At 36.8% G+C, this 25,102-nt stretch overlaps 1 protein-coding gene across 2 annotated transcripts in view; it reads right to left on the bottom strand.

The window, feature by feature from the left end:
- Nucleotides 1–25,102, bottom strand: part of Col4a1 (Collagen type IV alpha 1) — a 1,206,096-nt gene that overhangs the window by 764,560 nt on the left and 416,434 nt on the right. For both annotated transcript variants that reach the window (XM_090374514.1, XM_090374509.1), the window contains exon 14: nucleotides 2,499–2,543. In XM_090374514.1, coding sequence (XP_090230640.1) covers nucleotides 2,499–2,543 — 45 coding nt within the window. The remainder of the gene's footprint in view (nucleotides 1–2,498; nucleotides 2,544–25,102) is intronic.

The following is a 25,102-nucleotide window of genomic DNA, read 5'->3' on the forward strand; positions in this document are numbered from 1 at the left end:
GAATTGGGAGGCACATGCAGGCTCAAAAAATTCAGATATATTCCATAAGAATGGCTGAAGTAGAAACTTATATCTGTTAAAAAAAATTCAAAAATCTAATTTGAAATTAGGCAATTTCATTTTTATTTTTTTTTTGTCTAATTTATCTTTGCATTGCTTTCGCACTATTGAAATTCAAATAAAAAATTATTAGAAATTTTATTTGAGGAAGGTTTGAAAAGTGGGTGATTAAAACTTATGTTTATCAAAAGGGAATGAATTTAAAATGCTGTAAAAATGCTGCTTTAAACATTATTATCAGCAGTGTACATATCTAAGTTTGATAAAAATTACCAAATTACAGGGCTAGCATCCATTTTATGAATTTGTAGAGCTACACAAACTGTCAGACATATTTTTAAGAAATTTTGAGAACCACCATCATTAGAATTACCATGAGACAGCAATAAAGTCTAGCACTAGAGGTGTGATAAATTTTTAAAGAATTATATGACCTGTAATTTTAATTTCGTTTTTTTTTTTTTTTTTTTTTTTTGATATTTTTAGACTTGCGTAATCCATCTGAAAAATTTTTGAAGAATTTTTAGAACATTTTGTGTGAAGTATTAAAAATATCATATATTGCTTTAAATTACAATTTTACAAATAAGTTAACAAAGGATAATTGTGAGACAAGCATAAAACAATTGTTAGATATAATTCTTTTATATCTGAAAATTATGCTAGTTTTCAAAACTATTCTAGTTTTGTTTTTATTATTTTATTGTGAAATTTTTATAATTCTATAGTTTTCTTTTTATTTTCTGATGTTTTCTAAAAGAAAACATCAGAAAACAGAAATTTTAAACTAAACTGAAACATTGAAAATAGGAAATACTTTATATTTCACACTGGAGTGGTGGGGGGGGGGGGGGAGAAGGATTCTTTTTTGTGCTTTTCTAGTTGATTTATTGCATGGGAAAGCTTTGTACACATTACAATTTACAATATAAAGAAAATTATAGGAAAGAACTTATGAAAATACAAAAAACGTTTGCTGAGACTATCTTTTCTACTGATAGTGCTTTCAAAGGGCATAAAATTTACAATAGAAAATAAGATAAAAAAAATAATAATAAAATAAAATGGAAAACAAATTTAAAATAAAAAAAATTATTCACATAAAGAAGGATTTCAACCTTTGAGGCCCCAGCTCTTCAAGAATCACCAGGTATCAGTGAACAAAGCACTGAAAGGCCAGGCCAGACCAGACCATTTAAAAAAAAATTTTAACTTCTAAATTCAGACATAGTGCTAGGTTGAAAAGCTATGTCAACCTAAATTCAAAGTACTTACAGAGATAAGAAACAAAATTCCATGACTTCAAAATTTAATTTCATTGACGTCTATGTAGTCCTTAGCTTATGGTCCATTGTTTCAGAAGTTAATGCTCACATTTTAGAAATATATTCTCCCTTATGACACACTTTACAAGTAGTTAATTCTTTATTTTTTATTTCACCCATCACCATCATTCTGTGTGATGAGCTACTTTTTCTTTCAGCATTTCAAAGGAGTGGGAAACGGCAAGGGAGAGACAGTAAGATATATATATATATATAACATTTTAATATGCCTCATAACCCTCCAACCAGTGGCATAGCTGGGGGGGGCGGTCCACCTCGGGCAGCACTTGAGGAGAGAAATGTTTTTTTCACTGGACAGAGTGATCCAAGAAATCACCACGAGATTTCAACAGCTTCATGTTCTTGCTGAAAAATACGCCTTCCTTACTCCATCGAATCTTTTGAATGATAAATACGAATGTCAACTAAATCATGATCACGATGACATTAATAAGGAAGAGTTCCTCGTTGAGAGAAAAAGACTTCAGAGTTTCTGTTGCTGCTACGCAAGACGAAACAGAGATGTGGAAGGACGGACCCCTTGAACTTTTGCAGTTTATTCTAAAATACAGTCTCGAGAACTCACTTCCAAATATTGTAATACTACTGCAAATTTTCCTCATAACTGCTGTAAGTGTTGCTAGTTGTGGGAGGAGTTTTTCTACATTAAAATTGATTAAGAATTACCTAAGATCTACAATGAGTACCTTGCGTTTAAGAAATCTTGCCATACTGTCTACAGAACAGCAACTGAGTGATGAAATAGACTTCGACAATGTCATCGACGATTTTGCTAACAGAAAAGCAAGAAAAATAACATTTTAGAATGTTGGAATTAAAGTTTTACTTCAAAAATAAACATAGTGTTTTAATTTATTTCCCTATACGCTGTTTTGACTTTTTTGTAGTATTTCTGGTGTATATTGAGAGGGGCAGCAAACTCAGGGACCGCCCAGGGTGGCAAAAGCTCTAGCTACAGTACAGTACAGCCTCCAACCAATAGTGTAAAACCTATATTTGAAAGCCAACTCACAAAAAACAAAGGATATTCAATGAAATCAATCTTTTTCTTTTTTTTTTAACTTCCAGATAAATTTATTAATATTACAATACCTTGAATCCTAAGGGACCAGGTGGACCTGGATAGCCATCCTTTCCCTGAAATGAGATTTGTGATTACAGCATTAAGAATGAAATTAAACTGAAAAGGTAGGAAAGATACATTTATAAATTTATATACATATACAGATGAAAGTATTTAGTAAGAATTTTCATATAACTGCATATATCTTGGATTAAATTTTATATCTTGCTTTGGTGCTCCAATTTCGTATTGTACACCTGAAATTTTAATCTGTGCAGATAAATTGCATCTCTGCTTTGAACAATCAAAGTTAAAATGGAGTATGTTTAATACTGACAAATATATAATGCACATACAGGATTTATACGGTTTCATTGTAAATATTATCAGAGTCAATGCGTAGCTAACAAAAAGAAAATGTTGCTGATATCGATACTAAACAGTAATTATAAAAGAAACTGCTAAATGTGTTCACACACATATATGCAACAGAATTCATAATTAAAGGGAGAAAACCAGAATATGATGAATACACTCTAAACCAAAGATAAAGAGAACAAAAATTAAGAAAGAAAGAGGGGGGGGGGGTATAATGGATATAGAGAAGATAGAGAGAATATTAGAAAGTTATCCATTACTTTCAAACTTCTATTAAGTATTCCTGGATGGATAGATGGAAGCCTGTCCTGACATTAAAAAAAAAAAAAAAACATTCTCTGCTCTCACATGAGAGGATTAGACAACAGCCATAAGAACCATTACTGGGACCCATCTGATCCCAAGAATACAGTTAACAAGAGCTAGCCAGAATCATTCAAAAGTGACCACATGGTGCATTAGCATTAGAAAAGGCGCGTGATGCAAGAAAACAAGCTTATATAACATCAGCCAAAAAAAAACCCTTATTTCACCCATCCACTCACTCCAAATGTTTGTCAACATTTGACATTCATATTTATCATTCTATTTAAGCCAACTTCTACAACGACAGATGGAAGTTTGTTCCCACAATCAACCACCCGCTGGCTCAAGGCAAACTTCTGCACATCTATCCTACAACTGACTTTCCTCAATTTGAATTTATGCCCTCTCAGGCAATTATTCTGAGCAAGAGGAAGAATCCCATCGGCATTGAGTATGCTCAAACCTTTACACACTTCAATCAGATCACATCGCAGGTGCCTAGTCTCCAGACACTGTAATTTGCAAAACTTAAGCCTTTCTTCATAAGAGCAACACTTTTTTCCATTCACTAATCTTGTTGCCCTTCTCTGTAATCGTTCGAATAACTCTACATCCTTCTTAAAATGAAGTCTCCAGATCTGTAAACGTACTCAAGGTGTGGCCTGACCATTGCCTTATACAAAGGGTGCAAAATGATTCTGAGAAAATTATTGGAACATTCATTTTGCAGGACAAATGAATGGTTAAAGATACATTGACATGCTGCAGACAGTAGAATTCCCTGCTAATAAAGTGATGTTTCCCAGCATATAAGGAGGCAGATGTGAACCAACAGTCATCAGGAGTTCCCATTTCACTCCAACAGATTTCTATTGTGGGGTTGATAAAGGAAAACATTTACAGCAAAACTCATTGCATTTAGGTATATATCAAGTATATCTATCATTGCATTTATATATATATATCAAGTATCTATCATTGCATTTAGGTGTATATCAAGTATCTATCATTGCATTTACGTATATATCAAGTATCTATCATTGCATTTACGTATATATCAAGTACCAATCGGTTAAGTATATTATTCACAGATTAAATTGAATTTAAATGAAAATCATGCTTCAGACTAGAGCAGTAAAGCAAAGGGGCTCAAAGTAGAGGGACTGCTGAAGCTTGGGGGAGAACTGAAGGGGTAGTTCTCCTATGAATCACAGCCTAACAAAATGTCCTACTTGTGCAATGTTTGTAGACTATCTGGAAAGGAACATGATGGAGCCATCATGTTCCTTTGGAATGTCTTTGTGTACGTTCGGTGTAAATTGTACGAGGAAATTAGCACAAACTCAGCATTTTGATGGGCATTTATGAGAGCTTGAAAAAAGAAAGTGCAAGGTGTGTGTGTGTGCTCTCAAAGCAAATGAAATGGGATACCCATCAAGTTCTCAGCTGCCAAACTTAAAGCCACAGTTCTCACTTGCGCATCAGGCAACACAGTGGCAATCCCCAAGGGAGAACGAGCAGGTACCAAAGGAGGTAGTAATTGTCGATGACTCTACTGTCAGGGAAACTGGATATATGTTGTGCAAAAAGGATGGGTGCAATACAATCAGAGTATGCTAACCAGGGGCAAAAGTGGCATTCTAGATGCCATTCTAGAAAAAATATATTTTTAGGGCATGAAAGGCGATACGGTTGTACACATGAGCACTAATGATATTAAGAGTAGATGTGAGGATTTGATTAACAAGTACATGGAAATGTTGGACAAAATTCAAGGGTTAGAATTAAATTTGAAAGTGTTTGCAATCCTGCCCGCACACAAGGGGAAGAAGCTCATGTTGAGACCCTTGTCAATCAATTCAGTTCTAGAGAGACTGTATATATATTAATAGCTTGTAAAATATGTGTTTATATATTAATAGCTTCTAACACTCGGGGCTAAAAGTGGTAAAACAAGCATTCCTAAAATTGGTACAATCGAATAAAATATGTTTAACAGAAAAAACAATGTTGCACTGCTTGCACATACAAGGGTCATCAACCAAACACTCAGCAGAAAGGAATGTGTCAAGATGACTGTGTCCTAGGCAGAGCTTCATTCCTATGAAACAGCGCCAAGTGACTTTCATTTTCAAGGAGTTCATATTCAGAATCCATGAGGTCACGGTACTCAAGCAAAATTGAGAAAAACCTTAACTCACAGTTTATCTGCACATATCCGAGTAGTTTGATTTGTTCAATTTTTCTACAATTACACTCAGGTGTTGTCAGCTTCCATATTGTCAACATATGCAGGAGACCAAGAACAAGAAATTTAAGTTACAGGAAAAGGGACTTGGAGCAAACAAGCCAGGCAGAGTGCACATTTTTGCCATAAAAAAGGACTGGCTCTCAACAAGCCCAATTATGTTTGAGTAATTGGTTGGCATTTAATCTAAAATTAAAATTTTTAGAAATGAATTGAGGTACAATCTGATCATGCATCATTACTTATAACCTACCTGTTTTATTATTAGTATTTCTACTGGCAAATGATGCAAGAAAGCGTGGTTATAAAATAAGTTTCCCTATTCAGGAGGCCTTAGTGTCAAAACGGTTAGAGATAGCACTGTGAAAATCGGTGGGTATGTCACTTAGGGTTGGGGAAGCAATTTGTAGAAGGAAAAAAAAATTATTTAAAATTTCTACCACCAGGGGAGAAATTTGCATGGTAAACATGAGATGAAATACTTAACTTAGGATTAGATTTTAATATCAAAACTTAGAAATCTACAGATATTGTTCTATGTGCGTTCCTTCACTTGAGATGACATTCTGAAAACGGAGGACTGTGTGCGACACAGTTTCGTTCGGTACCACCTAACTGATATATTATTTATGGATAACTGCTGCCCATACACAGAACTTTGCATTTACCAATATTAATCCTTGACTGCCAATTCTCAGCCCAAATACTTTATTTATCTAGCTCTAACTGTAAATAATAAAATCTATTTATTGCATTTCAATAATAAAACTATTCATGGCCAATAGCTGGGGATCCTGCACTGAAAACTGAAATAAAAAGTCTAGAGATAGTAACAGTACACCTGTATCTGTCCTTAACTGCCCCTACTAATCTTTGTCATCTGTAAATTTAAACAAAAAAGTTTAAGCATGCAGAAAATACAAAGTGTTTATTAACAACATTGATAAGTCCTCAACAATATTGTCAATAAACACTGTAGACAGTTAGTGAACTGAGCACTTAACCGTGAAATACTTCATTAATAACATTCGACCAGGAACATTAGAAGAGGTGTCCATTTATAACCACCCTCTAACTTTTCCATTCAACTAGCCCTTTGTCCATAGCAATTTAAAGCAATTTATCCATTGCAAGACTATTTGCTGATGCTATCGAGACAGTGATGGTTGAATCAGAAAACTGCTAGCTTGGAGAAATAAACAGACTAATAGATTAACTAGAGCCACCGGCAGAGGTGAAAGTGATTCTTGCACTGCATCTATTGGAAACTGCAGCAACTTGAAAAGCAAAGTGTTGGGATTTCAAGCCCTAAATGGTTCATCATGAAACAAGTAAATACATGAGAGATGTTATGGCATATTAAGAGTAAGAACATGTGCATGAACACTAATACTAGAAGCATTATAAATAATTTTAATGAATGTGAAGTACTGATACAGTAATCAAATGCAGACATTGTAGAGAGGGCATATAGGAACAACACAATACAAGAAGAATATTAAAATGAAGTCAGTACATCGAGTTGATATGGGTGACCAGTACAATGTTCAGGTATAGTCCTACTCCTAATCCTACTCTTAATTTTGTTTTCCACTGGGAAAACAAAATTAAGAGTAGGAGTGTGATATATACCTAATGACTATGACTGTGATGAGCTAAACCAAAAAGTTATTCAGAGTAATAGTGGGCCAATACATCAGAATGTCTTTTAATGGGGGATTTTAACTTTCCAGATGTTGACTGGAATTTGTGGATTGGCCACTAACATATTAGCAACTCTTTTGTAGATTTCATGGATGACAGTTTTCTACAACAGCATATTAGAGAGGAAACATGATGAGGAGGCAATACTCTTGATATGGTTAACAGCAGTGATTCTTCATGCATCCAGAATCTGCAAGTAAACGATCCACTGGGTAGCAGCGATTGGTGTATTAAAAACATAACTACTGTCAAGGGTAAATGGAAAGCATTTTGCTTTCATAAACTTGAGTACAGTGGACTCAGACAGTTTTTAAATTCTGTTCAGTGGGATCAACTGATGATGTTTACAGCGAATTCTAAATACGAAGAATTCAGGGAATATAATCATAAAAGCCACATGGCTTTTCATACCAGTGAAGAAATACTGTTAAAGGCTTAGACCTAAATGGATGTCAGAAGAACTACATGGACGTAGCAGAGAAGAAAATTGCACAGGACGCATACAAATTATCAGGTGATATATACGCCTAGGGTAAAAATAAATTAGTCTGTAAACAAGTCACTAAGGAGGTTAGAAAAGCTAAGGATGATTATGAGAAAATCGCTGGCAAACAAAGCAACCCACATCTATGCTTATATTAGCAGCAGAAGGAAGCGATTGAATCACACTGATGTCAATGTATTAACTGTTGATGGCCTACTCATTTGGCTGAGAAATTGAATAGGTAATGAATAGTACATTTTTAACCTCCATTCATACATGAGGAATTCTTAGGGAAGAGGATGTCAGAAGTTTATCAAAACTCTAATGGGGAGCTAAATAATTTGTAATAACTGAAATAAGAGTGGAAGAGAAAATGTTAACGCCAAATATAAAAAAGGCAGCTAGGGTGGATGAGATCTATCCAATTAAATTAAGGGAGGCAGGAAAAGAGGTAAGCAAACCCTTAGCCATAATTATGAGAGCATACTTGGATTCAGGGGAGGTTCTTGTAGTCTGGATATGTGCAAATGTAACTACAATTCATAAATGGGGATCAAAGGATGCAATAAGTAATTATAGACCTGTTAGCTTAATGTCTCTTCCAGAAAAAATAATAGAATCACTGGTTAAAGACGTAATGCAGGACCATCTGAACAGGGGTGCAATTATACTGCAATCACAGTATGGATTTGTTATATAGTGCAGTTTTGTCTCAAACAATCTGATAAGTTACTTTGATGCAGTGACCAAAGAACTGGATGCAAATAAAAATTCTGATCATTAGCATTAGTAGAGGCATTCGATGCAAGAAAGCAAACTTAGGAAGAATCAGCCAAAAAAAAAAAAAAAACACCTCTCATTTCATCCCCCCCCCATTTGTTCCAAATAGCCTAAAGAAATTTAAGGCTGGGTTGTCCAGCTCAGCCTTAAATTTCTTTAGGCTATTAGCTTCCACAACAAAACATGGAAGCCTATTTCACCATCAACAACTCACTGGCTAAAGGCCAATTTCTGCACATCTATTCTACAACTATCTTTCCGCAATTTGAAACTGTGCCCCCCTCAGGTTCTTAGTCTGAGCAAGAGGAAGAATCCCATCATCATTCAGCTTGCTCAGCCCATTCAAGGCCTTATACACCTCAATCAGATCACCTCACAGGTGCCTACTCTCCAGCACTGCAATTTGCAGGATTTAAGCCTTTCTTGGTAAGAGCACCCCCCCCCTTTGTTCCCCTCACCAATCTTGTTGCCCTTCCTTGTACTGATTCTAGCAACTCTACATCCTTCATAAATGAGGCCTCCAGACCTGTACACAGTACTCTAGGTGTGGCCTGACCATTGCCTTGTATAACGGGATAATCACCTCCCCTGTCCCTGCTAGCAAAATTCTTAGATATCACTGACAAGACTTCATGACCTGCCCTGTCAGCCTGTCAGCCTGTCTGTATTACTCAGCGAACATCATATTTGACTGCACAATTACCCCCAGGTATTTTTCACTTTCCACTTTTCTGAATGTAGTACCACACAGTTCATACGTTTCTCTTCAATTATTGCTACCCATATGCAGTACTTTGCATTTATCAAAGTTAAACTTCAGTTGCCACTTCTCAGCCCATTTTCCCAACTTATCTAGATCCAGTTGGAGCAGCATACTGTCTTTAACGAACCTGCCAACCTTTGTATCATCTGCAAATTTGGGCATTAAACCCGATATACCTTCATCAATATCATTGATAAATAGACAAAACAACGAGCCCAACACCGAACCCTGGGGAACTCCACTAATAACATTTGTCCATGAAGAGCATGTACACCAATGCCAGGAGTTTGGAAAATAAATTTAATGAATTTGAGGTGTTTGACATAACATCAACGGCAGATATTGTTGGGATATCAGAGATGTGATATTACACATATATAAGGAAAGAACAAATGGAATTTGGGGGGTACAATATGTACAGCAAGGATAGACAGGATAGGAAGGAGGAGGGATTATGCTATTAGTTAAGAAACACATCAAATCCAAGGAATTATAGCCAGTCGACATGGCTGGACAGAGCAGTGTCGAGTCAGTTTGGTGTGACATAAGCATTGGAAAAGCAAAATTGAGAGTAGGAGTGTGTTATAGGCCTAATGACTCCGATGAGTATAATAAACAACTGTACAGAGAAATAGAGTGGGCCAGTAAATCAAATTGTCTTATAATGGGGGATTTTTATTTCCCACATATTTACTGGAATTTGTGAGTTGGTTACTCACAGACTAGCAAGGCTTTTGTGGATTTATTGGATGATTGTTTTCTACACCAGCATGTTCGAGAGTCAACTAGAAGGAGTAATACTCTTGATCTGATTATCAGTAGTCATTCTTCATGCATTTAGAATCTGTAGATAAAGGAACAACTAGGTGGCAGTGATAACAGTGTGCTGAAGTGGGATTTACTCAAAGAGGTAACTACCATCAGAGATAAAGGGACGGGTGTTATGCTGTCATAAAGTTTACTACGGTAGTCTGAGACAGTTTTTAAATTCTATACGGTGGGACAAACCGATGATGTTACCAACAGAAAATTGAAAATAGGATGCATTTAAATAATTAATCTTGGAAGCTACTAGATTTTCATATGAACTAGGAAATATTGTTCAAGGTTTAGCCAAAATGGTTGTTGTTGTTTGTTATTTGCTTTTTTAGGAGCATTAGCAACTAAGGCCATATTGCTCGGGGATATGCGGTTGTCATTCCCTGACCTTTCCGCATCCTCCGTATTTGATGGTGATGGGCTCGAACCCCGGTCTATCAAGAAGCATGTGCTACGCACTGCTGCTCCTTCCCACCTGGCTATGAAGGCACGCCTAAATGGATGTCAGATGAACTAATGAGACATATGGCAGAGAAGAAAAATGCATGGGATACATATAAATTAATGGGTGACATGCAAGCCCATGATAGATAAAAGCTGGTCTGTAACGAAGTTACAAAGAATAGGCAGGCAAAGGCAGATTATGAGAAATCCTTGGCAAAGGATGCAAAAAAAAAAAAAAACAACAAGAGTTCTTTACCTATGTAAACTCTAGAAGGAAAGGGATGAATCAGATTGGTCCACTGGATATTGATGGTTCAACTGTTGATGATCCTGCTCATGTGGCTAATAAACTAAATGAGTATTTTGCATCTATATTCATCCATGAGGAGTTATTCAGGGAGGGAAATGCCAGTGGTAAGTTAAACTCTGGCAGTGAGCTAGATGATTTTGTAATAACTGAGAGGAAAGTGGAGGAGAAAGTTTTGAAGATAAATATAAAAAAGGGACCTGGTGAGGACGGGATCTATACAGTTATATTAAAGGAGGCAGGAAAGGAAGTAAGCAAACCCACCCTTAGCCATAATTATGAGAGCTTCTTTGGACTCAGGGGAGGTACCCATGGACTGGAGATGTGCAAATGTCACTACAATTAACAAAGGAGGTTTCAAAGGGCAGCACAAGTAATTATAGACCTGTTAGTTTAACTTCTGTTCGAGGGAAATTAATGGAAGCACTGCAGAATCATTTAGACAAGACTTCAGTTATAGCTCAGACACAGCATGGTTTTGTTAAGAGGAAGTCTTGTCTGACCAATTTGATTGGATACTATGATGTGGTCACAAAGGAACTGGATGCAGGGAATAACTTTGATATCATATGTTTGGATCTTAGAAAAGCCTTTGATACTGTTGCACATGGAAGACTGCTGCACAAATTGGAGCAGCGTGGCACTGGAGGCAAATTACTGTTATGGATAAAGGGATGGTTGAATGGGAGAAGACAGAGTGGTAATCAATGGACAATGCTCTTCGTGGATTAATGTTATTAGTGGAGTCCCTCAGGGTTCAGCGTTGGGTCCATTGTTGTTTTCTGCATTTATAAATGATATATTGCTCTTACGAAGAAAGGCTTAAGTTTTGCAAATTACAGAGTCTGGAGACTAGGCACCGGCGAGGTGATCTGATAGAGGTGTATAAGGCTTTGAATGGTTTGAGCATGCTCAATGCCAATGGGATTCTTCATGTTGCTCAGAATAATCACCTCAGAGGGCATAAATTCAAATTGAGGAAGGACGGATGTCGGATAGATGTGCGGAAATTTGCCTTTGGCCAGCGGGTGGTTGGTTGGTGGAACCGACTTCCATCACTTGTTGTTGAAGTTGATAGCCTAAACAAATTTAAAGCTCAACTGGACAGGTATTTCGAACGAACAGAGGGGTGAAATGGGAGTGGTTTTTTTTTTTTTTTTTTTTTGGCTGATGCTGAATAAGCTTGCTTTCTTGCATCATATGCCTCTACTAATGCTAAAAATGCTAATATTGATGATGGTATATCAGGCTTACTGTCCCAGTTTGTAGACGATATGAAGGTTGGCAGGGTTGTTAATGACAGTATACTGCTGCAAGAGGATCTAGAAAAGTTGAGCAGATGGGCTGAGAGGTGGCAAATGAAGTTTAAAATTGACAAATGTAAAGTACTACATATGGGAAGCAGTAATCCCAAAGTATCAACTCTGTGATACCACATTGACAGTTGTAGAGAATGAAAAAAACCTGGGGGTAATTGTGCAGGCAGATATAGGGTCTGCAAAAGTAGCTCATGGTCTCTTGTCAAGGAATTTTTCTAGGAGGGATAAGGAGGTGATTATCCCCTTCTATAAGGCAATGGTCAGGCCATACCTTGAGTACTGTATACAGGTCTGGAGGCCTCATTTTAAGAAGGATGTAGAGCTGTTGGAATGAGTACAGAGAATGGCAACATGATTAGTGAATGGAACAAAGGGTTGCTCTTACAAAGAAAGGCTTAAGTTTTGCAAATTACAGTGCCTGGAGACTAGGCACCTGCGACGTGATCTGATTGAGGTGTATAAAGCCTCGAATGGTTTGAGCATGCTCAATGCTGATGAGATTATTTCTCTTGCTCAGAATAATCGCCTGAGAGGGCATAAATTCAAATTGAGGAAAGTCGATTGTAGGATAGATGTGTGGAAGCTTGCCTTTTGCCAGCAGGTGGTTGATTGCTGGAACAAAAAATTTCTATCTGTCGTAGAAGTTGATAGCTTAAATAGATTCAAGGCAGAACTTGACAAACATTTGGAGCGAGTGGATGGGTGAAATAGGGTGGTTTTTTTTTTTTTTTTTTTGCTGATGCTATATAAGCTTGCATTCTTGCATCATGTGCCTTTGCTAATGCTATGCGCGCACTGTCCCTTAAAATAGTTTTCACTGTTGAAGCAACGAGACCTAATTCCATGCAATAGATGACAAACCTTGTCCTGTTTCGTACTTTTTAATTAATCATCTTCATTTCTAAATCAATTTTGTTTAGTTTCCTAGCACTGCCAGCACTTGCATTTTCCCTTCACCATTGTAATAAGTAAATAGTGATGAAGAGAAGATTCTGAAAATTTATTTGTTTTTTAAAGATTGCAGTGAAGGGGAACTGATTTCACCATATTACCATAACATAAAAACCCACAGAATTCCAGTTATCGGTATCATAAAAAAAAAATATATCGCAAATGCAATAAGATCGAGTTTACTACTCGTTTATAATAGATTGAGCTAACAGAAGAGCCCAATAAACCAGAAAGTGGAAATTGTTTTTACTGTTTTATGGCAGTGGTTTTCAACCTTTTTTGAATAACGGCACCCCTAAGTAATTTATTTTATTTTGCGGCACCCCTACTCGATCTACTCAATTTTCTGCCTGTTAGATCCGATTCTCTCTCTGTATATATAGATATATAATATTAAAAAATATATGTTATATGTTAGTTATTACAATAATATAATTATAAAAATTACATTTCATAATACAAATTATATATATACAGTATATATAATTTTATTCTTTATTTAGAGGTACTAAGTAAATATCAATTATAGATCACCACAAATTTAAAAAGATATTGTACACTGTTTTATAATGAAATAAACATATCAATTAAAAAAATAATAAGTTTAAATAACTTAAACCCAAATTACATGGTACCTCTGAATGTTGTTGTGGCACCTTAAGGTACCGCCGCACCCCGGTTAAAAACCACTGTTTTATGGTAATGACTTCCAGAAATCTGTTTTAGAAAAATATCACAAAGGCATTCAAAACTGATTCTTAAAACGGAACATATGATACTGAAGAAAGTGTAGTGCAATTTCCATTATAAAAATGACCTTATAGAGAGATAAATCGCTTAGTTAGATAGCGAAAATTTCAACTTCCAAGGTCTTGGAACGAATTACCAAAAAAAAAAAAAAAAAAAAAACCAATGTGATAATGGGTTCACATTACGATATTTTCATGATACCTCCATTTATTTCTACAGGATGCAAAATACATTTCCATCATTTTTTTAAAGTTTGGACCGGCCAGCAGAAACTTACGTAAAGTAAAATTTCCATAAGTCGAGTATTACGTTAGCCGGGGAGTAGCTGTATATTAATAATTTTTTATAAATATCTGCAAGGTAAAAAAGGCAAAAATACGGTGTGCCAAATATGATCTGCAATTAACAATATCAAAATTAAAAAAATAAATAAAATAAAAAACTAACAGAAAATGAAGCAGACTTTGCACATATGGGAATCAACTGATGATAGAGTTAACATAGAGAAACTTCTTTATAGAAGCTGAAAGCAGCCAAAGCATTTCCACAAGTCAGTTGATCCACAAAAGAAAGGTATTTAGGGATTGAATTTTTGAAAGCCCAAATGTCAACTTGTATTTTTAAAAGATTGTTCTGCATTTTTAAAACAAAGTTAGTTACTACAGGGCACTTAAAGTATAAGAATACTAATTTGATGGGTTCTTAACATTTAAGTTCGTGACAAATAAATGAATTAAATAAAAACCTACTAATACAGTAAACCCCCGCTATTCGCGGTCGCTGATTTTATATAAAATGAAACCTAAAAAAATGTGAATTTTAAAGTGCCGTGAACATTTTCCGCCATAAAAAAACATGCCGTGGCTAAAATCATCTTTCCTGGTCAAAACAGCATTCAGTGAGTCGGGGGCAGAGGGGTGACAAAATCACAAGCGTGGATGTTTCTCGCTAATCCTTGTTCAGTATGTGCTATGCGCTTGTCAAGGAAGGTTTCGTTGTTTGCTTTTAATTTATATGCTTATAAATTGAATAAATTTATCAATTTATAAATTGATATGCTTACAAAAGTGATAAATTGTCTGTTTTACATTGCAAAACGATATTTTTTGAGCGTGTTAATGGAAGAAAGTGACTTTATTGTGGACAATTCTTTCTAATCCGTGCAAAAATATGGCTACGAATAACAAGGGAAATGTGAAAAGATCAAAGAGGGTGATGACATTAGTGAATAAAATTGAGTTATTACACAAAATTTATAATGGTGAAAGTGTCTCCTCAGTGGCAAAACATTATAAAATCGATGAGTCAACGGTACGATCAATCAAAAAATCGGAAGAAAAAATCCGCCATAGTGTCCGTGAAAACGCGCTAACTGCTTCAAAAATTTGCTGTGTAACATGTAATGTTAAATTAGAAAAAATGGAAAGAGCTTTAAATCTGTGGATATAAGACGGAACTCATAATAAAATTCCATTAAGTTCACTCATGATTCGTGAAAAGGCAAAACACCTTTATCAACACTTTAGCGAAGCTGGTGAAAGCACTGGCGGTATAAGTTTTTTAGCTATAGCAAAGGCGCTGGATTGAAAGATTTGTTTGAAATTTCTAATAAATATTACATTTAATATTAAATTGTTTCTTATTTTCATTTCGATGCCTTATGCTTGCATTTCACTATGTACTGTCTATGTACATAGTCATATTATGAAGGTACATATAATACATAAAAAGACAAAATTTTAGACTAGTTTTTTTTTATATATTTCATACTTTGGAACGGAACTTCTTTATTACTATGGGAGCTATAACTCAGTATTCGCGTTTTCGGTATTCGTGACATTTCTCAAGAATGTAACCCCCGCGATTCGCGGGGGGTTTACTGTATTTATAAAGGCAAAACATTTTGAGTGCAGTTCACTTCTACTGTGGTAAAAGAAAATTAAAATACAGTTTAACCCCGTTAATCCAGACTGGACTTTCAGTCAGAGAAAAAATTCTAACTATTGAAAAAAATATACAGTAAAGCCCCGCTATTCGTGGTTTCGTGTATTCGCGGTCGCTCATTTAATATAAAATGAAGCCTAAAAAAATGTGAATTTTAAAGCGCCATGAACATTTTCCGCCATAAAAAAACATGGGCGAGGCTAAAATTATCTTTCCCTGTAAAAAAGTGCTCAGTGGGTGGGGGGGTAGAGGGGTGACAAAATCGCGAGCATGGATGTTTCTCGCTAATCCTTCTTCAGTATGTGTTATGCGCTTGTCATGGAAGGTTTCGTCATTTGCTTTTAATTTATATGTTTATAAATTGAATAAACTTATCAATTTACAAATTGATATGCTTAAAAGTGATAAATCTACCATTTTGCAGTGTAAAACAGACTTTTTCGAGTGTTAACGGAAGAAAGTGACTTTATTGTGGACAAGTTCTTTCTAACCCGTAAAAAAACGAATAACAAGGGAAATGTGAAAAGATCAAAGAAGGTGATGACATTAGTGAATAAAATTGAGTTATTAGATAAAATTTCTAATGGTGAAAGTGTCTCCTCAGTGGCAAAACATTATAAAATCAATGAGTCAACGGTACGATCAATCAAGAAATCGGAAGAAAAAATCCGCCGTAGTGACCGTGAAAATGCGCTAATTGCTTCAAAAATTTGCTCTGTAACTCGTGATGTTAAATTAGAAAAAAATGGAAAAGGCTTTAAATCTGTGGATAGAAGATGGAACTCATAATAAAATTCCATTAAGTTCACTCATAATGCATTCGTGAAAAGGCAAAACTCCTTTATCGACACTTTAGTGAAACTGGTGATAACACTGGCGGGATAAGTTTTTTAGCTAGCAAAGGTGCTGGGTTTGAAAGATTTTTTTTTGAAATTTCTATAAATATTACATTTAATATTAAATTGTTTCTTATTTTCATTTTGATGCCATATGCTTGCATTTCACAATGTACTGTCTATGTACATAGTCATATCATGAAGGGGCGCCTCCGTAGCCAGGTGGGAAGGAGCAGCAGTGTGTAGCACACGCTTCTTGATTAGACCGGGGTTCGAGCCCATCACTACCAAATACAGAGAATGCGGAAAGGTCAGGAATGACCACCGCATATTCACGGACCAATATGGCCTTAGTTGCTAATGCTCCTAAAAACCAAATAACAAACAAACAAACAAACATATTATGAAGGCACATATAATACATACATAGACAAAATTTTAGACTAGTTTTTCTTATATATTTCATACTTTGGAATGGAACCCCTTTATTACTATGGGAGCCATAACTCAGTATTCGCGTTTTCGGTATTCGGGGCATTTCTCAGGAAGTAACTCCCGCGAATAGCGGGGGTTTACTGTATTTCGGTTCACTGACATTTCGGAAGGGGTTTAAAATTTCGAACAGTAAAAAAGATAAGCAATCAATAACAAAGAACACCGCATGCACAAATCGCAACTAACAACGATATGAGCAAGTGAGAACAGAGTAACAAGTTAGAAAACTTAAAAAAAAGGAATGAAGAGAACATTCTGAAAATGTATTAATTCCCACAGAATTCCAGCTGTCCATATTATCACAAATTCAATAAGATCATATTTACTATCCACTTAAAACAGAAAAGCCTAATAAACTGGGGACTACTAATTATTTTATTGTTTTATGGTTGTGACCTCCAAAATACAACCGGACCAAGTGATATGGTTGGAGACAATCGTAGGGTAATCTCGAGTACTGGCCTATTCAGTTGACAGCTGCAGCTAGCATGGTCCATGCATACACATTACCTCAGTTGTTTAGTGTGTTTTTTGTGTTTTTACTTGTGTTTTTATTTATTTTATTTTTTTGTGGTTTTGGTTTAACAGAAGATGGCAACAAAAAGAAAGAGTGTTACCGTGATGATGGAACAAAAACTGAATGCGCTTTTTCGCATTGATAAAGGGTAAAGCTTAAAAAAGATCACTCTTGATATGGGGTGGCAAAATAAACTGTTTCCAATTGGAAAAAAAAAATAGGAAAGCAATCGAAAACTTTTGTGCAAAAATGGTGGCCGAAGACAGCTTAGGAAACAGAGCTACTATTAAGCATGAAAAAAATTAAAATTTAGATGAGGCCTCATAACTTTGGTTTTGTCAAGAACAAGAGCAAGGGGTTCCTCTTTCAGGCCTAATCCTTCAATCAAGGGCTCTTAGCCTTAACGAAAAGTTAGGAGGTGACCCATCTTTTACTGCGAGTTTGGGGTAGTTATCAAGATGGAAGGATCGTCGTACAACCCGAAAGCTTTGAATTACAGGTGAAAGTCTTTCTGGTGATTGTGTTGCATGCAAAGAAGGGGCTTAGAGGGGCTTAGAGGGGAACAGGTATCCTATGTGTTATCAAACACTCAGCCTAAAACACTGATGGATCCAATATCTCTCTATTACAGAAGATTTAGGAGAAGTCCGGTTGGCCTGCCTCCTTAAAATCCACTCATGCACACCTTCTCGATGGTAAGCCCTGTTACGTCACTTGGGTGGAAACGAACGTGTAGAGTGGTTCTCTTCAAGACGCCTGGTCAGCGTGAAGAGGAAAAGACCAAACCGTCCAGCAATGAGAGCACAACAATACAAATGGCCCTCAGTCCCCAGCAGCTTTCACTCTCCCTCTTACGGCAGCAAGAGGATCAGAGTGGAAGCAGAGGGTGCTAAGAATCTCTGGGTACGACCAGGCTGCCATGCACGGAAATTGAACTTGGCCTGTTATAACGTACGATCAATCATCGGTGAAGACAGGATATTAGAGCTGGAAAAGGAATTAGAAAATGTGAATTGGAATATCATTGGTTTGGCTGAAACAAGAAGAAGAAATGAATCACTTATAAGTTTATCAAGTGGGAATCTGCTGTACACCAATGGAAACAGTGAAAGGAGTGAAGGTGGAGTTGGGTTTCTGGTCCATAAAGATTTTAAAAACAACATTTTGGAATTCAAAAGTACATCATCAAGGGTGTCAAGACTAATAATCAAGATTTCTAAGAAGTACAAGCTAAAGATTATAATGATTTATGCACCAACATCGAGCCATGATGATGAAGAGGTTGAAGAAATGTACACTGAAATTGAGAGTCTTCTAGATGAGCAGAAAACCCACTACACTATTATTATGGGGGACTTCAATGCTAAGGTTGGAAAAAGGCAAAACAGCGCAGAAAGAGGAACTATAGGAAATTTTGGAATTGATGAAAGAAATAAAAGAGGTGAAAGACTTGTGGAATTTGCAGAATCTCAAGGAATGTCAGTAATGAACACTTTTTTCAAGAAAAGGGTGAACAGAAAGTGGACATGGAAGAGTCCAAATGGATTAACAACTAATGAAATCGACTTCATCCTCACTAACAGAAGATATATTATGAATGATGTTACCGTCCTGAATAAGGTAAACGTTGGAAGTGATCACAGAATGGTAAGATGTACACTTGATATAGATGTAGGAAAGGAAAGGAAAAAACTGACTCGAGTAAATAATACAAAGGTCTTTGAAATAACAGGAGGAGAAAAAGCAGTATGTACTGGAACTTAAGAACAAGTTTGAGCTTTTGCAGACTGCTCAGGACCAAGATATCGACGAGGAATATTACAACTTTCTGAAAGTGATAAAGCCCAAGAAACCTATAGGGAAACAGAAATCCAAAGAAGAAAAAATTAGTCAAGAAACACTTGTCATGATGAACCAAAGACGACAAATGAAGAGCAAGAAAAACACTGACAGGGAGAAAATTGAGTATACTGAGTTATGCAAAGCCATTAGAAAGAGACTCAGAGAGGACATAAGAAGATTTAACACAAGAAAAGTAGAACAAGCATTAAGGGAAAACAAAGGATTTAAATCAGCAGCCATGAGCAATAATACAGGAAGACAAATGATACTGAAACTGAAGAATAGCGATGGTGTACTTATAAACAGCAGAGAAGGCATAATTCAAATAGCAGAAGACTACTATAGAGAATTATACAAGGAGCGAGGGAATGATACCAGCAGTAGGGAAGATGGATTGCAAAGTAGCAACACATACGACATACCCGATATTCTTCCCGATGAGGTAGAACATGCATTGAAGAGAATGAAGAATCGGAAAGCCCCGGGGGAAGATGAAGTTACTGTAGAGTTGTTAAAATTGGGAGGAAGAGACATAACACAAAAACTGGCAAGGCTCTTCACAAAGTGCATTAGAAAAGGTGTGATGCCTAAGCAGTGGAATAATGCAATCATAGTTTTGCTGCATAAGAAAGGAGATAAATCAGAAATTGAAAATTATAGACCAATTAGCTTGTTATCCCATATCTACAAGTTGTTCACAAGGGTCATTACTAACAGATTAGAAAGAATACTTGATGAGAATCAACCGAAAGAGCAAGCTGGCTTTAGGACAGGATTCTCAACTATGGATCACCTTCACGTAATATCACAGCTAATGGAGAAAGCAAATGAATATAAAACACCATTATGCCTGGCATTTGTGGATTATGAAAAGGCATTTGACTCCATACAGCATAAGGCAATGTTTCGAGCACTGGAAAGACAAGGCATAGATACTCCATATATTATGATTTTGAAGAAAATATATGAGAGTGCTACATCCTTTATTAGACTAGACAAAGACAGTAGGAAATTTAAAATCGAGAAAGGAGTTCGACAAGGAGACACAATATCTCCGAAGCTGTTTACTGCTGCCCTTGAGGAAGCTTTCAGAAGATTAGACTGGTCGCAGACCAGTCTAATCAGAGAGTAGATTAGAACCGAGAGTACAGAACAGAGAGTACCTAAACCATTTACGATTTGCAGATGACATTGTGGTCATAAGCCACGATCCCAAAGAATTAGAGGAAAATCTTAATCAGTTATGCACAGTTAGTAAGGATTTTGGACTAAAGATGAATATGGCTAAAACAAAAGTAATGATGAACAAGTATGCCATGGAAAGGGAAATAATGATTGAAGGAGCAGTAATTGAAAAGGTGGAGTCATATACTTATCTGGGACAAGTTATTAGCTGTAATAATGATAAATGGCTGGAAGTCAAGAGAAGAATAAATTTTGGATAGATAGCATTCAGGAAATATAGTCACATACTGAAGAGCAATATCCCAGTTTGTCTGAAACGTAAAATAATGAATCAATGTATACTCCCCACCATGACTTATGGAAGTGAAACTTGGGCACTCACCAAAAGAATGGAAGAGAAGCTAAGAACTACACAGCGAAGAATGGAACGAATTATATTGGGAATCAGACTGTTAGATAAGAAGAGAAACACATGGATTAGGCAGCAAACTCAAGTAAAGGACATTCTTATCAAAACTAAAGAACTAAAATGGTCCTGGGCAGGACACATAGCTCGAAGACATGATGACAGATGGACTAAGAAAATAACAGAATGGTACCCAAGAGGAGCTAGAAGAAAACCTGGAAGACAAAGGCGGAGATGGATAGATGAAATTCATGAGTTTTTGAGTAGTAAATGGATGGCCAGTGCTCAAAACAGAAGGAACTGGAAAGTTGCTGGAGAGGCCTTCATCCTGCAGTGGATTGAAAATGGCTGATGATGATGATGATCAAGATGGAAGGATCGTCGTACAACCCGACAGCTTTGAATTACAGGTGAAAGTCTTTCTGGTGATTGTGTTGCATGCAAAGAATTTAAAGTACAGTTTCTCAAGTTTATTAGTGAAGAAAATTTAGTTCCATTCCAAATTTTTAATGCTGATGAGACTGGTTTATTTTTCAAATGCTACCAAAAAAAAAAACACTTGACTCTTCAGCTAAAGGACATAAATCAAGTAAGGAAAGAGTGACATTGCTTTTGTGCAGTAACACGTCCAGGAATTTAAAGTTACCACTGTTAGTCATGGGAAAATCTGCTATGTCCCATGCTCTTAAAAATGTGAACTTAAATGCCCTCCCAGCTAAGTACACATCACAAAAATGGATATTTCTTTGAATCCTGATGATGGACGAGGATGATAATGATTTTGTTCAGTTATTTCAGCAACTAGGGTGTCATTCAGATGTAACAAATGAAGACATTGCCCCATGAATAATGTGTGAAATCTATGGCTCACGAGCCGCATGTGGCTCTTTGAGCATGTAACTGCGGCTCTTTAACTTTTAGTCCACATGAAGCAAAGTTTGAAATTGAGTTAGAGGACTTAAAAATCAAGGACATGTGGAGTGCAAGACTAAAATGCCTTAAAACTGAAACTGAGGATTTGGAGAGGCAAAAGGCTGCCCTTGCAATTCTACATGAATGGATGCTGATAGAAGTTGAAAAAGCAAGACCAAATTGTGTTCAATGCTTGGTGTAGCTTACTGGACATGCAAATAAATTTGAAAATATTTGTGTTTGCACTTCTCTCAGTTTTTGGTTTGATGAATTTCTGCGGACAAATATTTTCAAACATGAACTATATTAAAAATAAATCAAGCCACAGTCTGAACAAATGCAAGTCTCTCAACATGCTAAAAGATGACAATTATGGCATACTTCTCCGACGTTGAGAGACTCGCTCAAGGAGTTCAGCATCAAAAGTCACATTAATCAGAAATACTATTAATAAATAATATTTCAAAATATATATTTCTTTAGTAAAACACCTTCTCGCTCTATTCCATTTATTAAAAAACTCCCTCACACTTCCCCCCAAGTTTGAGCTGAAGTGCCTCTTTGAGTGAAGAGCCATCAAAAATGACTCTTCACTCAAAGAGGTTGCCAACCCCTGATCTAGGATATCGGATCCTCACTGAGGAAGACATCGTGCATTCTCATCATCATTGTTGCATGCTAATGAAGACAACAACTCCGATGATGAAGGGTGTGAGGAAACAACTGGCACGAATCACACTGAAGCAGCCGGAATGCTGGAGAAGCTACTGATTTATTTCGAGAGACAGGATGACTCTTCAGCTGGTGAGCTTCTGACCTTGAAGTGGGTGTTTGCATATTACACACTGCGGGGGCTCATTGGAAAAGATGTTGTATGAAGTGATAATTGAAAATGAGCAACTGAAATCAATGAACGAGCAGTTGCTACAAACAAATGAAACCCTCACGACGACTAGGACCAACCCGGCTATCGAGGCCTTGAATACCATTGCCTCTACCACGCAGGCCCAAGCCCCTATTGAAGGGACTCCCAGATTTTGTAATATGCAGCTGCCATCAGGATGCCCAAGATTCCTGCCCCAGAACAGAAGCATATACTCATTGTCAAGGCAGCAGAGGGCTGCGGTATTGTGGACAGCGAAGGCATAAAATTAAGTCCTGAAAATCTTAAAACCAAAGTTGGACAACATAAAAATCAAGTGTCCGAAAGATCCGCAACAGGGGTATAATCCTGGAAGCAGCCTCCAAATCAGATCTAGAGCAATTACAAACATGTGGAAAAGCTGAAAACTTGATCCTCAACCTTTGAAACCTCGAAACTTAGAGGGCCGAGCATTATCATCTTTGATGTTGCCATCTAACTCCAGAAGGAAGAGCTCTTTTTTTGTTTTTAATTTTTGCCAAAAAAGGTTTACATAACGAGGATATTAGCATTAGCAAAGGCACATGATGCAAGAAAGCACGCTCGTATTGCATCAGCCAAAAAAAAACCCTTATTTCACCCATCCACTCACTCCAAATGTTAGTCATGTTCTGCCTTCAATCTATTTCAGCTATCAACTTCTACAAAGACAGATGGAAGTTTGTTCCAGCAATCAACCACCCGCTGGCTAAAGGCAAATTTCTGCCCATCGAACCTACAACCCTCTTTCCTCGATTTTAATTTATGTCCCGTCAGGCCACTAATTAGGGCAAGAGGAAGGATCCCATCAGCATTGAGCATGCTCAAACCATTCAAGGCTTTATACACCTCAATCAGGACACCGCACAGGTGCCTAGTCTCCAGACACTGTAATTTGCAATATTTTGTTCCATTCACTAATCTTGTTGCCCTTCTCTGTACTCGTTCCAACAGCTCTACATCCTTCTTAAAATGAGGCCTCCAGACCTGTATACAGTACTCAAGGTGTAGCCTGACCATTGCCTTACACAAGGGGATAATCACCTCCTTATCCCTGCCAAAAAAATTCCTTTATATCATTGACAAGACACCATGAGCTACTCTTGCACACTGTCTGCACTGCTCAGAAAACTTCATATCTGCCTGCACAATTACCCCCAGGTCCTTTTCGTTCTCTACCACTGTCAGTGTAGTACCACAGAGTTGATACGTTTGGGGCTACTGCTTCCCATATGCAGTACTTTACATTTGTCAATGTTAAACTTCATTTGACACCTCTCAGCCCATCTGCTCAACTTTTCTAGATCCCGTTCCAGCAGTATACTGTCATTAGTGTCATTAACAACCCTGACAACCTTCGTATTGTCTGCACACTTCGACATTAAGACTGATATACCATCATCAATATCATTTATAAATATAGTAGACAACTTTTTTTTTTTTTTTGGTAGTTGTTGACACCTCAGCTTCTGTGGCCATAATGCACCTCCCAAAGTTTTTGCATTTTTTCTGATCCAAGCCCGAGGCAGGATTCGAACCCGGAACCTTTGGGTTTCCAGGCAGGCACTTTAACCACCCGATTAGCTCGGTCAGCCAGAAAACAACAATGGACACAACACTGAACCCTGAGGGACACCACTAATAACATTAGTCCACGAAGAGCAATGTACATTGATTACCACTCTGTCTTCTCCCACTCAACCATCCCTATATCCATAGCAGATGCCACCAATGCCACACTGCTCCAATTTGTGCAGTCTTCCATGTGCAATGGTATCAGAGGCCTTTCTAAGATCCAAATTATCATTATTATTATGATTAGCCATATAGTACAAGGAAGCCTGAGGCTTATGCTGCTCCAGCCAAAAAAAATCCCGAGTTACCCCGGGGTTACTATATGATATCAAAGTTATTTCCTGCATCCAGTTCCTTTGTGACTACATCATAGTATCCAATCAAACTGGTCAGGCAAGACATTCCCTTAAAAAAAAAACCATGCTGTGTCCGAGCAATAACTGAAGTCTTGTCTCGATGATCCTGCAGTTCTTCTTTAACCAGTGCCTCCATTAATTTCCCTGGAACTGAAGTTAAACTAACAGGTCTGTATTTACTTGTGTCAGCCTTTGATCCTCTGCAAATTGCCCATAGAACACCTTTACAAATAAATGGAGGACACCTGTCCAAATAAATCCTCTCCACCAACCTGTGCCAACTGCGAGGCTATTAATAAAATTACCACTCATTCTGTCTGGGATGGAGCATGCCTTGTATATAAAAGAGCAGCTGAAAGAATCCATAATAGAAATCTATTATGTATTCTTTTATGGATAATAGAATTCAAA

This window comes from Mastigoproctus giganteus, chromosome 1, assembly GCF_048544385.1.
Source record: "Mastigoproctus giganteus isolate SK-2022 chromosome 1, ASM4854438v1, whole genome shotgun sequence".
In the NCBI taxonomy this organism is placed as follows: Eukaryota; Metazoa; Arthropoda; class Arachnida; order Uropygi; family Thelyphonidae; genus Mastigoproctus; species Mastigoproctus giganteus.